We start from the raw sequence: 12,701 nt of genomic DNA, 5'->3' as shown, positions 1-12,701 counted from the left end.
ACTATTCTAAGTGTATATCCAAAGCGATAAACTCTTCTGGTTGGTTGCCTCTTGGGTTTGTGGGTTTTGTGTTAAGTGTTGAAGAAAACCTGGGCATATTGAATAAAACAAGAATTATTACTATATAAAGGATGTGTATCTATCAAGATTGGAACATCTCATGGGAAAAGATGTTTCCAGCCAGTTCTTCCTGAGAAAATCTCAGCCTCTGGCAGTCCTTGCTGGCTTCACTTGAAGCTGTTTGCCTCTCAGTCCCTCTGAAAACCTAAGCAGCCCTGAATCAGGCATCATAGACCCAGGTGCTCCTGACTCCCTCTGAAATATTTTTCTCATAATTCATAGAGAAGGCAGTCTAGATTGGAGACATTTATTATGATGGGGAAGATAGAAGTGATTTTTGAGGCCAACAAAGTTCAAAGACTTTGCTGTAAGTTTCCAGGATTAAAGATTTACTTGATGCATCATCCCATATTTAATAGACAGGAATAGATGAAAGGGAATTTCTATAAAGATTTTCGTTCATACTTAATGATGCCGCTATTAGATGAGCTTTGGCACTGTGTCCCAAGACATGAAGTTTTAAAACCAACCTGTTTTTAAACATTAAATGACCTTTTTCATCCGCTAGCTTTAATAAATAAAGATTAGTTCAGCCTCATTACATAGTCTGTTCTAGGGGCTGGTTTAATGTTTGGTAAAACTAACTAGTCTCCCAAAATGCAAGTGAACAAATGTTGCTGGTTTTCTATCGCACGCCCTGCGGGGAGATGGGAAGCAGTAACGTAGTTTGATTAGTGGCTGGGCTCTAGGAGTGCCACCGCCACCTCCATCCTGGGATTCGGGTTTGTCCGCCTGTGTTTCCTTTCTTTTCCAAAACTTGCCACGTGCTGTGAGCACTTTCCCCTTCCTCATGTATCTGCTCCCAAGGTGGGCTGCAAAGTTCAAGAGCTGAGTAGGAAAGAGGGTTTGTCAGTGGTGGGTTTTGCTTTTGCTGGTTTTTTCTTTTTTTCCTCAGCTGTAAGGAAGTTTTCAAGATTTCCAAAAATAAAAATGGAAAATTCCATCCTCAATAGAGACAAAAAAATCTTTGTGCAAACATTTGTGCCTGGGTGGCCTGAGGAAATTATTTGAAATGCTTTGGGTTTGACTCTTTTATTTTTAAAATGTATTTAACTATACATTAGTGGAAATGAACTTTGCTGGAAAACTGACAATTGAAGAATATACTTGTAAACATCCAATTTAGTGATTTTGTAGCTTTAAATTAGAAAATAATGAATCTAAGAATGCTGACATACACTCCCCCACCACTGATCTTTAATTTTGCTATGTCAGCACCTGGAACGTAAGAAGCATTTTGTGGTGTTCATCAGATTCAGTACATTGCTTTACCCTTTCCTGGAAACAGAGCCATAGTGAAAAGTTTACGCACGTCAAAGAGTTTTGCGTATGAGAAAGCGGGGCCCGTTCACGATTTTCTTCTCTGTCTGCTGCTGCTTTCCTAGAGAAGTGGGGAACTGAGCAAGCTGCTTGTTGGGGCACTTTAGTCTCCCAGCTTCTTTGTAATTAAGAGCAGTCACCAGCCACATCAATGTATTAAAAAACCTGTGATCCATGCTCCTGGCCTTAGAGGAAAGCACAACCTTTTTTCCTGCATAATGAGATTAAGATTAACTGCCCTTGCTTTGCAGATAATGATGGTGCTTGCGTGTTAGGGGAGCAGAGGAGATGGTGTCGCCTGAAGGACTGGGAATGTTTGCCCAGACATCTGTGCCTATCGTACAAGAAGTATTGCTGTGTGTTACTTTGTCAGTGCTTAGTTCAGTTTATCTCCCATAAAACTGGGAAAAAGTAGGAAAAGAAGGAGTTCTTGAGTGGATATCATCAGGATACAAAGTAGATAAGGTTAGCATGGACCACCTTTGCTTCACCAGTGGATTTGGTATCTAGTTAGCTTCCACGGCTGGGGTTAGGACAGGACTGGGAAGCAGAGATGCTCTGCAGTTTTGTCATGAGAGAAGAGACCCCACTGGGACAAGCATAGCAAGGCTGAGGAAAGAGCCCTGAAATGCAGTGCAAGGTGGTTGTGGAAACTGGGCTGTGCTTTGAGATTTGGGTTGGTTCAAAGCAAGTCTCAGCGGCAGGAGAGCCAAAGTCAAAAGAGCCTGAACCCGAGAGAGGTTTCTTCAGTGGGCTGGGCTGTGTGGGAGGCTCTGTGTGTCGGGGGCAATGAAGGGTGATGGGTACCCACGCGCTGGGGGAGCGATGAGGACCTCCAAGGCACAAACCAGCCCTCTGAGGAACGTGGTCTCAGTCCCACCTACAGCACACCACCGTGCTTTCTTAATAGTGGTCCCAGTTAGCTGTGTCTTCAAAATGCGCGTGTCCTTGGACTCTGCTCCCAGCCTGTGCTCTTAGGGAGGCGGGGTGCCTCCTGTTTGTAGCCGATGTGCTTTACCTCAGCCGCCAGTTGACTTATGTGTTTCACTCTGGTTTTCCCTATCTAAAAAAAACCCATAGCCAAACCTGCTGCAGCACAATGACGCATTTCAGAGCTTCAGCAAGGCACCTAGCTGCTGTAGTTGGTTCCAGGTTTCCCTGACACACAAACCAGCAGAGCCCTACTAACCGCTGCTTTGCAAACCTACATGGTGTGGGGCCTGATTCGGCGCTGAGCTGCGACTCCGTCTACACCCAAGCAATGCTGAATGGCATCGCTCTCTTTGGAGTGATTTTTGGGAAGGGAAGATAAGCATTGGTGCCCTGCTAATGTACACAACAAAAACCAGCGCTGCTCCTCCCCAGGTACAAATAGCTGCATTCTGGGAGGAGACCTCCTATTAGCAAGGATAAACCCACTGAGGTGTAGAAGTTGTGCCAGCTCATAATGAAACACTGTGATTAATGCTCGACTCCAATTTCCTTTTGCCTTCCGTCAAGAAAATAAAAATAATACCCCACACTATCTCCCTCTGCCTAACACAGATTTGAGTGGGCAGGCCCAGGAGCTGAGTTCAAGAGTCAAGTGCTTTCTGTTTGAAAAATATTTGTCCCTTTCCACCCACGGCTGCCCACGTGCTTCCTGAAATATTCCAGCTATCAGCACCGTACCAACGCTTCCTCAAATGAACGAACCGAGGCTATCTGGGGACGTTCTTCCCCTGTTGGGATGTGAGGCAGTGCCTGGATCCGGGCTGCCTTGGGCTGCACAGCTGGATGTCCGTCTCCAGGAGCACCCAGGGCGGGCGGGCGGACGCCTGTGCTGCAGCGGGTGCTGGGCGCTGCCAGGACCACAGCAGCGTAGGCGGCCGTGTCGTCCTGTAGCACGCCGGCAGGTAACGCAGCCGCTGTTGCAGAGATTTCACCGCCCACGTGTCTGGCAAGACCTGGGAGGTGGGCGCAGCGGCGGGAAAGGCCGTGCGTGGGAGGGAGGATGCGCTAACAATAGCGGCGACAGGAGCAGAAGCGCCAACGCGGCAGCCGCTTGCGTGGCAGCGGAGATCCTGGGGGGGTGCTGGGGACGGGGGGGGCGTGCGGAGCCGGGCCGGGTCCCTGCCAAGCCTAACCACTGCCAACTCCTTTGCTCCCGCAGCCGCCATCCTGGATGACCCCATGGAGTGCAGCAGAGGGGAGAGGCTCTCCATCACCCTGGCCAAGAACCGCATCAACCGTGCGCCCGAGCGGGTGGGGAAAGCCAAAGTGGAGGTGGACATTTTTGAGCTGCTGCGAGACAGCGAGTATGAGACGGCAGACACCAGTAAGTACCCCTCCACGTAGCTGGTCCCTCCCCAGCTCTTCTTTCTGCCGGCTCACAGGAGGCGTCTGGCACGCTGCGCGCTTGCTGCAGAGGATAACTGTGTGATAGTCAAGGGGGGTACACAGGGTAAAAAGCACCTCTCTGCTCCTCTGTCAGCACTTGAAAGATCAACACGTGCTAGCGTGAAAGCGTGTCTCTGCAAAGCCCCAGGCCTGCCCTGGCAGCCCAAGGGCGGTCAGGTTGGTGCAGGGATTGGTACGGTCCGGATGCGGGCGCAGCATCCCCTCGGGGGGTGTGCGGGACCTTTAGCAGCGCTCGCGCCGTGTTCAGCGCCAGCCACGTGTTTGCGAGGGCTGGCCCTGCCTGGGCGCGCCCGCCGCAGGGGCACAGTGGCACGGAAGGGAGGTTAGGCTCGGAGGGCAAGTGGTGAGACCAGTTTGCATCTGAGGGTTTAGCATGGTGTTGTGAGGTGAGCCCTGGTGTGGACTGAGAAGATCTGGGTCCCCAATAAGCTTTGCCACCGTTCAGCTCAGCGGCTTGGGACAAATTATTTTCTTTAATCTGTGTGTCAATAGGTAATGATACAGGAGGTGACGCTTCTTTGTAAAGTACTTAGTGGTGTGCAAATAAGAGACTCTGGGCAAGTTCAGTGCAATTAAGTTATTTTTAAAACCCCATGGAACGCTGTGTGTCAGCAAACATGATAGCTCTTCCAGTGCTTTCGATTGGCAGTATATTTGCTTACACAAAGAGAAGTTTTCAAGTGATGATTAAAATTGTGGATTAAAAAGAGCTAATTTTGAAAGAGCAGTATACTTCCCACATTGCTTTAAACTCCCTTGATGCAAACAGGTCTCTACTACAGTTGTTCCTCTAGATGCCAAACATGTCAACTCCATGCTGATGAATAAAAAAGAAATTGATGGTCAGTGTCCCACAGACCTCTCAGGAGCCCGAGTGAAAGAAACCAAAAAGATCTATAATAGCTTCTTCCTGTAAGAGGGGAAAATCCTTTGGAATAGGATAGCTTCCCTTTAGAATAACTTTTAAGATGACCTTTAGAGTTCAAGGGAGGACTGTAATTTTTTATTACAAGTTGGCTTGAAAAAGCTGGAGAAATAATTTTTAATTTTAGTCTTGTTTCCTAATGGTTCTCTATTCCAAGCCTGTGTAGTGTGCAGGGTATCCCAGAAAGGTGTGGTAGTAAGTTGTGGTCTGGAGTGGGCTTTTTCACATCGCTTTGGTGTTTGTTCCGTGCAGCGCTGAGGATCCCTGTGCCTGGGAGGCCCGTGGAGCTGTGTACCCAGCGCTGCTCAGGAGCAGGTCTCTGGGTAACCGGCAGAACGGGCTCAATAGGCCTGCAAGATCAGCAGATCGCTCCTTCATTTCCTGAATGAGCGCTTGCATTATTTATAGAAGCGTTCAGTTAATAAAGTGCATTTCAGTGAGTACCTGTATGTCTATTTATAGAGCCTGTCACCCATAAGGCAGTCTAGATTAAGATCATCGCATGCAGCATCACAGGGACTGTTTAAAATAGCAGTTCTCCACCTTTTTGGATCTCTCTTTTAACTGTTTCTTGGTCCTTCCCATCTGTTCAGGATTGCACGCATCCTGCTTTACCCTCATTTGGCACAGCAATAGAGCAAATCCAGTCTCGCTGGCCGGGTTATGCAGAAGGGATGGGGGCTGCCTGTGTTTCCAAGTGCATTCCCAGTTTGCCCCCGAAAGTATCCCAAATCTCCCAGCGAGCCTCCTAGGAAACGACAGAATTGCTTGCTTACCTGAGCCTTCTGTGTCTTTGGAAGAACCAGTAGCATTTTTAGTTCCATTCTTTTTACTTTCTCATAAATCTTCTGCATGTAGCAGTGTTTCCGCTATTTAACTGTGCTCAAGAAACGGGCTTGATTGCCAGGTGACCCCAGAGCTCCGGTAAAGATCGTGAGCGGGATTGCTTTCTCACTTGCACCCCTGTAACACTGCTCAGAAATTTTTCTGTTGGAATGTTTTTCAAGCAGAAGAATACTAATTTGTTGAGAATGAAGTATTATGCAAGAAATTGTTGATTTCAGCAAACGTGGTGTTTGGGGCGAACATGGAAATGGGATAAGTGAGGAAGATGCAATCTTCCATTTCAAGTTTTCACCTTGAGGTGATTTTCTTTGTTTTCTTTACTTTGAGTTATAGAATGTAAAAAGTAGAAATCAGAGCAAAATGATTTGATTTTGGTGAAGTGAGTATTCACATAATTCTGCAATATGTCATTTGCCTTTTCTTCAGAGGGGAAAAATGTGTTGAAGCATTTCTTACAAAAGGAGAAATCTGGATTCTGCATGGCTCTGCTATTAATGTCACTGAAGTTATTCTTGATTTATACTGGTAGCAGAGGAGAATCAGATCCTTTAACTTAAATTTCAAGGTTTTCATGGCACTTAAGTGTCTGACTTCTCAGCTTTAATACAGCACTGATATTTGTTATCACATGCAATATCAATAAAAGCAGTTTAGATGTTTTAACCTATGACTGCAAAGCTGTTATACATCTGTTTAATATTGTTCTCAAATTTCATGCCCTTTGAATCACCCTTAAATATCACAGCTAGCATGCTTAGCTGACTGATCTAGGAATGCTGTGATTACACCCCATCAGTGATATTCCATGTACAATTAGTGCTTCAAGAGAAGAAAGACTTTGAGAGTTAGTTTTTATTTTAGTGTTGAGCTATTTTTCTTTCCTTTTTCCTCCTGACTGACTCTGGCATCTTACTGTTAGGGGGCCACAAAATAACAATTGCTATAGCAGGTAAAATATGAGTCAGTCTTGATCATATGCATGCATGATTTGCTATTTCAGCTTTATATATGAATGAAGACAAACAGTGACTGTTCCTGTATGCAACATCCATAAAGTCCTGTGTTTTGACATGAGTTTGCAGTGAAAGGTTATGGATGGGGCTTTTTTTGCCACCGTAAGTAAAGCCTGTTCTCTCCTTGTGTTTGAAGTTTCAACTCCTTTTATGGAGATCCAAAATGACTTGTTTAATCACGTCTTTATCTAAAACACCTTATTCCTTTTGATGTCCAGGGAGGGACAGATTTTCTGCTTGTCACCCTGTTCCCTATTGTCTTATCAGTCTTTTAAGCATCTTTCTGTTGTTAATCCAAACATCTCAGGGCAGGTCAGCAGTCAGAGTGAGCGAGCAACTGGAGGATTTTTAATTTTTATTTGTTCGCACCACTATTTCAAAGTGCCCGATACGTCTATTCAGTGACATTGGCTCAAACGTGCTATTAACTGTCCCACCATTTTCATGATCCTGTTGGATTTCACCTTTAAGCCTCCTCAGGTTGTGGGTTCCTTTTAAGAATCATAAAGCATGCTGCAGGGAGCAGTCTTGGAGCCGTGGTGCAGGATGCACTCTCTGTAACACCGTCTGTTTATGCACTTGGCGGTTTTTGTATGAGAATCCCGTCCTGACCAGTCCTTGTCATTCAAGATCTTCTGATATGTTTTGCAATTGTGGAAACGTTGAGGTAATTGCATACCTTCCCTGCTCATTTATTTTCAATTAGAGGCAGCAATCTTCTTTGCATGCTGTTTGAAACCCTTGTGTGAGGTATCTGTATGCAGTGAAAGAGATGCTGTGTTCTGCACCATGGGTGGATGCTCTCACTGGAGCACTTTCAGCCATGTTTTGAACAGGGAGACTTCATGGAAATGCTTGCTGAGTGCCCTGAAATCCCAGGAGGCGAAAGGCGCTATCTGACCACGACTAAGTGGCTGTACACACATATATAATGTGAGAGCTACTCATTTGTTGTTGTGCTTTTTTGTGTTCCAAAATAAGTACATATTTCCATCTTCCTTTAAAACATATCTTGATGTTTCCTGAGTGTCCAGACCTGTACTTAATTCCCAAATATACTTGTGGAAACCGTTGAACGCAGCCCTTTCTCGCTTACGTGGCAGGGCAGACCTGCTCGTATGAAAGGAGGGTCACCGTTTTTACGTTGCATGTTGAACGCACACCTGAGCTTGCGTGAGGGCCCCCTCCTAGCTCCAGACTGCAGCCTGTGCTGGGAGGGGGACAGGAGCCTTTGACGCCACTCCCAGCTTCTGGGCCAAGCCCATAACTGCACAGATGGAGGTACCGTTACGGGACATCTGAGCTGCGCAAGCAGCAGAGGCAGAGAGGTCCATGTACAAGTAGAAAGGCGGCAATCATCAGCTTGCACCGCTGAGGAGCTGTCCCCAAGTGATGGCAGGGAGGGATCCTGTCCTGCCTAAAGCAGTGCAGGTCTCAGCAGAGAAGGGTGTACCCTGGGATGTTTTCTTCTCAAAGACTTAGGTATTTTAAGAGTGTGTTGTTAAATCTCTTTGCTAAGCCTGATTCTTGTTTTTTCTACCCTACTGTCCTCAAGGGTGTTAACTTAGAAGAGCTGAGTGCAGGCAGTCCATAAAAAAGGCTGGAATGGGGCATCTCAGGCCTTCAGGTCAAGGATGGTGGATCAGTAGTACCCACATCCTATCTCATGATAAAGAGGTTTTGAACTTTCACATGCATGTGGTGTCACTTCAATGTCCAGTATTTCTTGAGGTGCTGAATTCTAAAAAACTAATTGTGTCTAATTCTAAAAATTGGACATGATCTTGGGCAGAGGTATCTAGGTCTGCAGCGATCAAAAATGTGTCACACACACAGCTTACATGGCACCCATGTGTTGAACTATGAAGAGACTTGAGTGGCAGGGGCTACACCAGTATCTGTGGTTATAGTCCACGTAGTTTTTGGGGATGATTTTTTGGTACAGGGCCAACATTTCTACATCCCTGCAAGTGCTTGTCTGAATCCGCAGTGCCCACGATGGTAGCAGGGTTGAGCCTTTTCGCCCTGTGGCAACTAACAGCATCAGGTAATGTTCTGCAATAGGAAGTGTGTTTGGATTACAAGAGAAGCAGCTTTCCAAACGTGGTCAAAACCTTTGCCTGGGGCACCTCCACTTTGTTTCCATTCATTTTCCTTAATTTTACTGGATGTTTTGTCCTTGGAGTGATAAGCCAGGTCTTTTTCTTCTAACAGTTGTTGCAAGTCTGTTGCTATGACTACTTAACCACTTTTTGTTCTCCGTACAAGAGATGAGAAGAAAAGTGCTCACCAAACTTTCCCCTGCATGCACAATAAAATTCTCCCCAGGACTTCTGCCCTAATGACCTGTGGATAAAGGGGACTTGGAGCAGTTCCTTCCTCCTAGATGCTGAATTGCAGAGCACCCGAAGGGTCTGGTGCAGCTGAGAGAGACTGATGAGTGCTGCTGAGATAGCATGTAGGGTTTTCAAATTGCTGGTGCTCTTATTTAAAAGGATCTTCTGAAGAGGTGTAAGTGCCTGTAAATTTTTAAGCACAGGGGAAAAGCAAGTGCTGGATTCCTTTGAAGATGCAGCAGAAAAATATCACCCATTCTGTAGCAGACTGAGATGGTGGAGGGTGAGAGAGCATGGAAGGAAGGAAAACCCAAGAGAAGATGTCTGCATATCATTGGTGCTTTCTGTAACAAGTCAGAGCAATCAGTATGTGTAGGGACTGAGTAGCATATGGAGCTTTTCCTTCAAGTAGCACTTGGAGAGAACTAAAACCAATTCCCCAAAGTGACAAACTAAGTCCTCAGCTTTTGGCCTCATATTCCAGTCATGAAGTCTAAGGCCAGAGATAACCACCTGGATTAGCTGATCTTATCTTCTGGAGAAAATGGACTGTAGACATCCACTTGCTGAACGCTACGCTCAGCACCATAGCTCGCTGTTCTAAAAAAACCCTAAGTGCAGTAGAGGCTCTCATTTCACATCCAGTCTTGATTTAAAGACTTGAAGTTGGTAGAAATCCTGCTCTGATATGTAGCACGACAGTTTTGATGATGAATTCCCTTCACTACAAAAAATATGTTGTGGTTTGAAATTTTCTAGCTCCTTTTCTCCAGCTGCTGAATCTAGACAGCTTTTTACAACCATCACAAAAGCTTGTCTGAGATGTAAGCCAGGGACCTGCAGTGAGGACGGTGCTCGGAAACAGACCAGCCATTTGATACTGAAGAGGCACTATCTTTAAGATCTCAGCTTTGTGATACGGTGGTTTAGTTTTTACATACGAAAATGCTGTGAGATTGCTCTTGCCAGAACAGATAAGTAGTTGCTGTGCCTCCTTTCTTCCCTGTAGTTCAGAGAAGGGCAATGAAGCTGGTGCAGGGTCTGGAGCACAGGGCTGATGAGGAGCGGCTGAGGGAGCTGGGGTGTTCAGCCTGGAGAAGAGGAGGCTGAGGGGAGACCTGATCGCTCTCTACAACTACCTGAAAGGAGGGGGCGGGGAGGGGGGTGTTGGGCTCTTCTCCCATGTAGTTAGTGATAGGACGAGAGGAAATGGGCTCAAGCTGCGCCAGGGGAGGTTTAGGTTGGAAATTAGGAAAAATTTCTTTATGGAAAGGGTGGTCAAGAATTGGAACAGGCTGCCCAGAGAGGTGGGGGAGTCCCCATCCCTGGAAGTGTTCAAAAAACGGGCAGAGGTGGCACTTGGGGACATGGTTTAGTCTAGTCTACCCTTGATTGGCTTAGTGTGGACTTGGTAGTGTAGGTTAATGGTTGGACTGGATGATCTTAAAGGTCTTTTCCAACCGAAACGATTCTATGATTCTATGATTCTTTCTTTAGAATGCAGTCACGATGCCAGTTGAGCAAATGTGGCTGTGTCTGTTCAGGGGAGAAAGGAGCCCAGTGCATGGCAATGCTGAGGCAGGTCTGGTATTTTGGAATAAGCCATGGCCAGCACGTCGGACGAGCCTTTCGGAGTCTGGGGATTCAGGCATGAGGGGCTCTTGCCTTCTGTTTGAGAGGCTTTGTCTGCACAAGCTGCTATGGAGGAGCATTTCTGAGTGATTGGGGTGGCAGCAGGGAGGTGCACCAGCTGGAGTAGTCCTTGGAGTGCCATTCAGCTAAATTTGTGCTGTGAATTAAAAGGACAAAAGGTTGCAGTTTAACCCGGGAAGCTTGAGGGAAGAGATTTAACTTCTTCATTTTGTCAGGGTCTTTTTATTGTTCTGCTAACCTTGGTGGCATGGAGCCAGAAGATTAACTACTACCAGAAGAAAAAAAAAAAAACAACCCAAAACCAAATGAAAAACAGTAATACGATCCTTATTATTACCACTGAGCTCTGCAGACGTTGAAGGAAGAAATTCATACAAGTTTGTTTTCTGCTAGAAGATGCTTTGAAGCCAGGTCGCTGCTGTGTTTAGCATCTTCCATAAACTTTAGTTAAAGTTTTGTCTTGGAGAATAGCAGGTGGGGCCAAAAAGGGATGTTATAAGAGAGAGACCACAATTCTGAGTGAGAAATGAGGATACCAGGGCTCTGGGGAGAGTTCAGGTGGGATTTAGAAAGACTGGGGAAAGACGGAGAGGAGGGTGTCACAGGCAGGGTGACAGTGCTTCACAGGGAATAGAGGGATTTGGGGGGGACATACATGGCAGGGAGTATGTTGTGTGAAGGAGATGATACCATGTCCTTAGTAAGGTGCAGCAGGTACTGTAGGCATGACTGTCAGCTGCAAATGGAGAATGAAGTCTGATGCGTGTTTCCTCTCTCTGGTGTCTGCAGTGTGCCAGATTCTCCCAAAAGGAGTGGTAGGCGTCCTGGGACCCTCCTCAAGCCCGGCCTCGAGCTCTATTATCAGCAATATCTGTGGGGAGAAAGAGGTAAGTGGAAATGTCCCGTGTTGGAGTAAGTTTATGCCCTTGCGCCAACTGACTTGGCCCCAAGGCCCTCGTGCCCAGTGGCTTCCCAGGGTTGGGAGGGTAACGCAGGAGCCCTGGCTCCTTCCTCCTGGCGCTTCACAGCGGACCTGGGACGAGAGCGGAGCTGCTCACCATGGGTAAGGGGCCCCACAGAGATCCTGACCCGTTCCTCAGCCCCCTCCTTCTGCACATTGTCCTTCAAACCAAAGATGCTCTCGGTGGGCTCTGATGGCAGCAGCCCTTCCCGCTGGCTGCTGCTTCTTGGTGCCCATGCTCCCTGGGAGCACAGCGTTTTGGTGGTGATTAGGTTTTTTTAATTTACCACTATACCGAGCAGCAATGCCTTCTGTGCAGATCCCATGCAGAAAAGCTTTCTGCAGCCTTGAAGGGCTTCGTTTGAGACTCGCATCTGTGCCAAGTCCCAGCCACAGCCACGCAGCTCGCTGCAGCTTCCAGCTCTGCCTTACACTGCCTTCTTCCTCACCTGGGTCTGCCTCTTGCATTTCTTGTTCAAGTCTGGTGCTCTGTTTCTCAGTCATCATTTCTGCGTACGCACACCTCTCCTTTCCACCCGCGCTCCCCAAACCCTCTCCAGCTGATGTCCGTGTGCCTCATCATCCCCAGTGTACTCTGTCCTCACGTCCCAGCTGCAAGCAGAGCAGGGGTGTTACCTTCATTAGACGGGGGCAGCGAGGTACCTGTCTATGGTACTCCAGGGCATCCTTGACAAGGATTACTTACTGTAGTCATCTTACCTGCTATATCGTCCTTCCCATGCCCTGCCATGGCTTCTAATGAGCAGAGTTGACGGCTTGGTTTATCGCCCCTTCTGCTAATGTGCATATTCTTGCAGCTTCTTCCTTTTCCATTTCCTCTCTTTTCTGCCTCCCTTGTCCTTGTTTTCATCTGTATTGCCTTTTACTTCAGCTTCCTTCATGTGCAGCACTGATGCAAACCATGTCCCCACTGACTGAGGGGTGCAAAAACCTCAGCTTTCCCTGGTTGGGTGCACATCTTGGCCAAAGTTCCTGGGTGTGACATTACTTTGTACACATACTTGAAAAGCTGCACTCCTTTCTGTTTGCTGCTGTTCCATCAGTGCAAACCCTTTTTATCTGTGTCCAGACTATGTGCCTGATTTAATATTTTATAAGCCTTGAAC

General features: G+C 46.9%; 1 protein-coding gene across 4 annotated transcripts in view; it reads left to right on the top strand.

Moving 5' to 3' along the window:
• GRIK4 (glutamate ionotropic receptor kainate type subunit 4) overlaps positions 1–12,701 on the top strand; it is a 141,242-nt gene that overhangs the window by 55,979 nt on the left and 72,562 nt on the right. For all 4 annotated transcript variants that reach the window (XM_075723317.1, XM_075723318.1, XM_075723320.1 and 1 more), the window contains exons 2-3: positions 3,593–3,757; positions 11,403–11,500. In XM_075723317.1, coding sequence (XP_075579432.1) covers positions 3,593–3,757; positions 11,403–11,500 — 263 coding nt within the window. The remainder of the gene's footprint in view (positions 1–3,592; positions 3,758–11,402; positions 11,501–12,701) is intronic.

This window comes from Pelecanus crispus, chromosome 19 (assembly GCF_030463565.1).
Source record: "Pelecanus crispus isolate bPelCri1 chromosome 19, bPelCri1.pri, whole genome shotgun sequence".
In the NCBI taxonomy this organism is placed as follows: domain Eukaryota; kingdom Metazoa; phylum Chordata; class Aves; order Pelecaniformes; family Pelecanidae; genus Pelecanus; species Pelecanus crispus.
The sequence above is the reverse complement of the archived record's forward strand: the minus strand, read 5'-3'. Positions and strand labels throughout refer to the sequence as shown.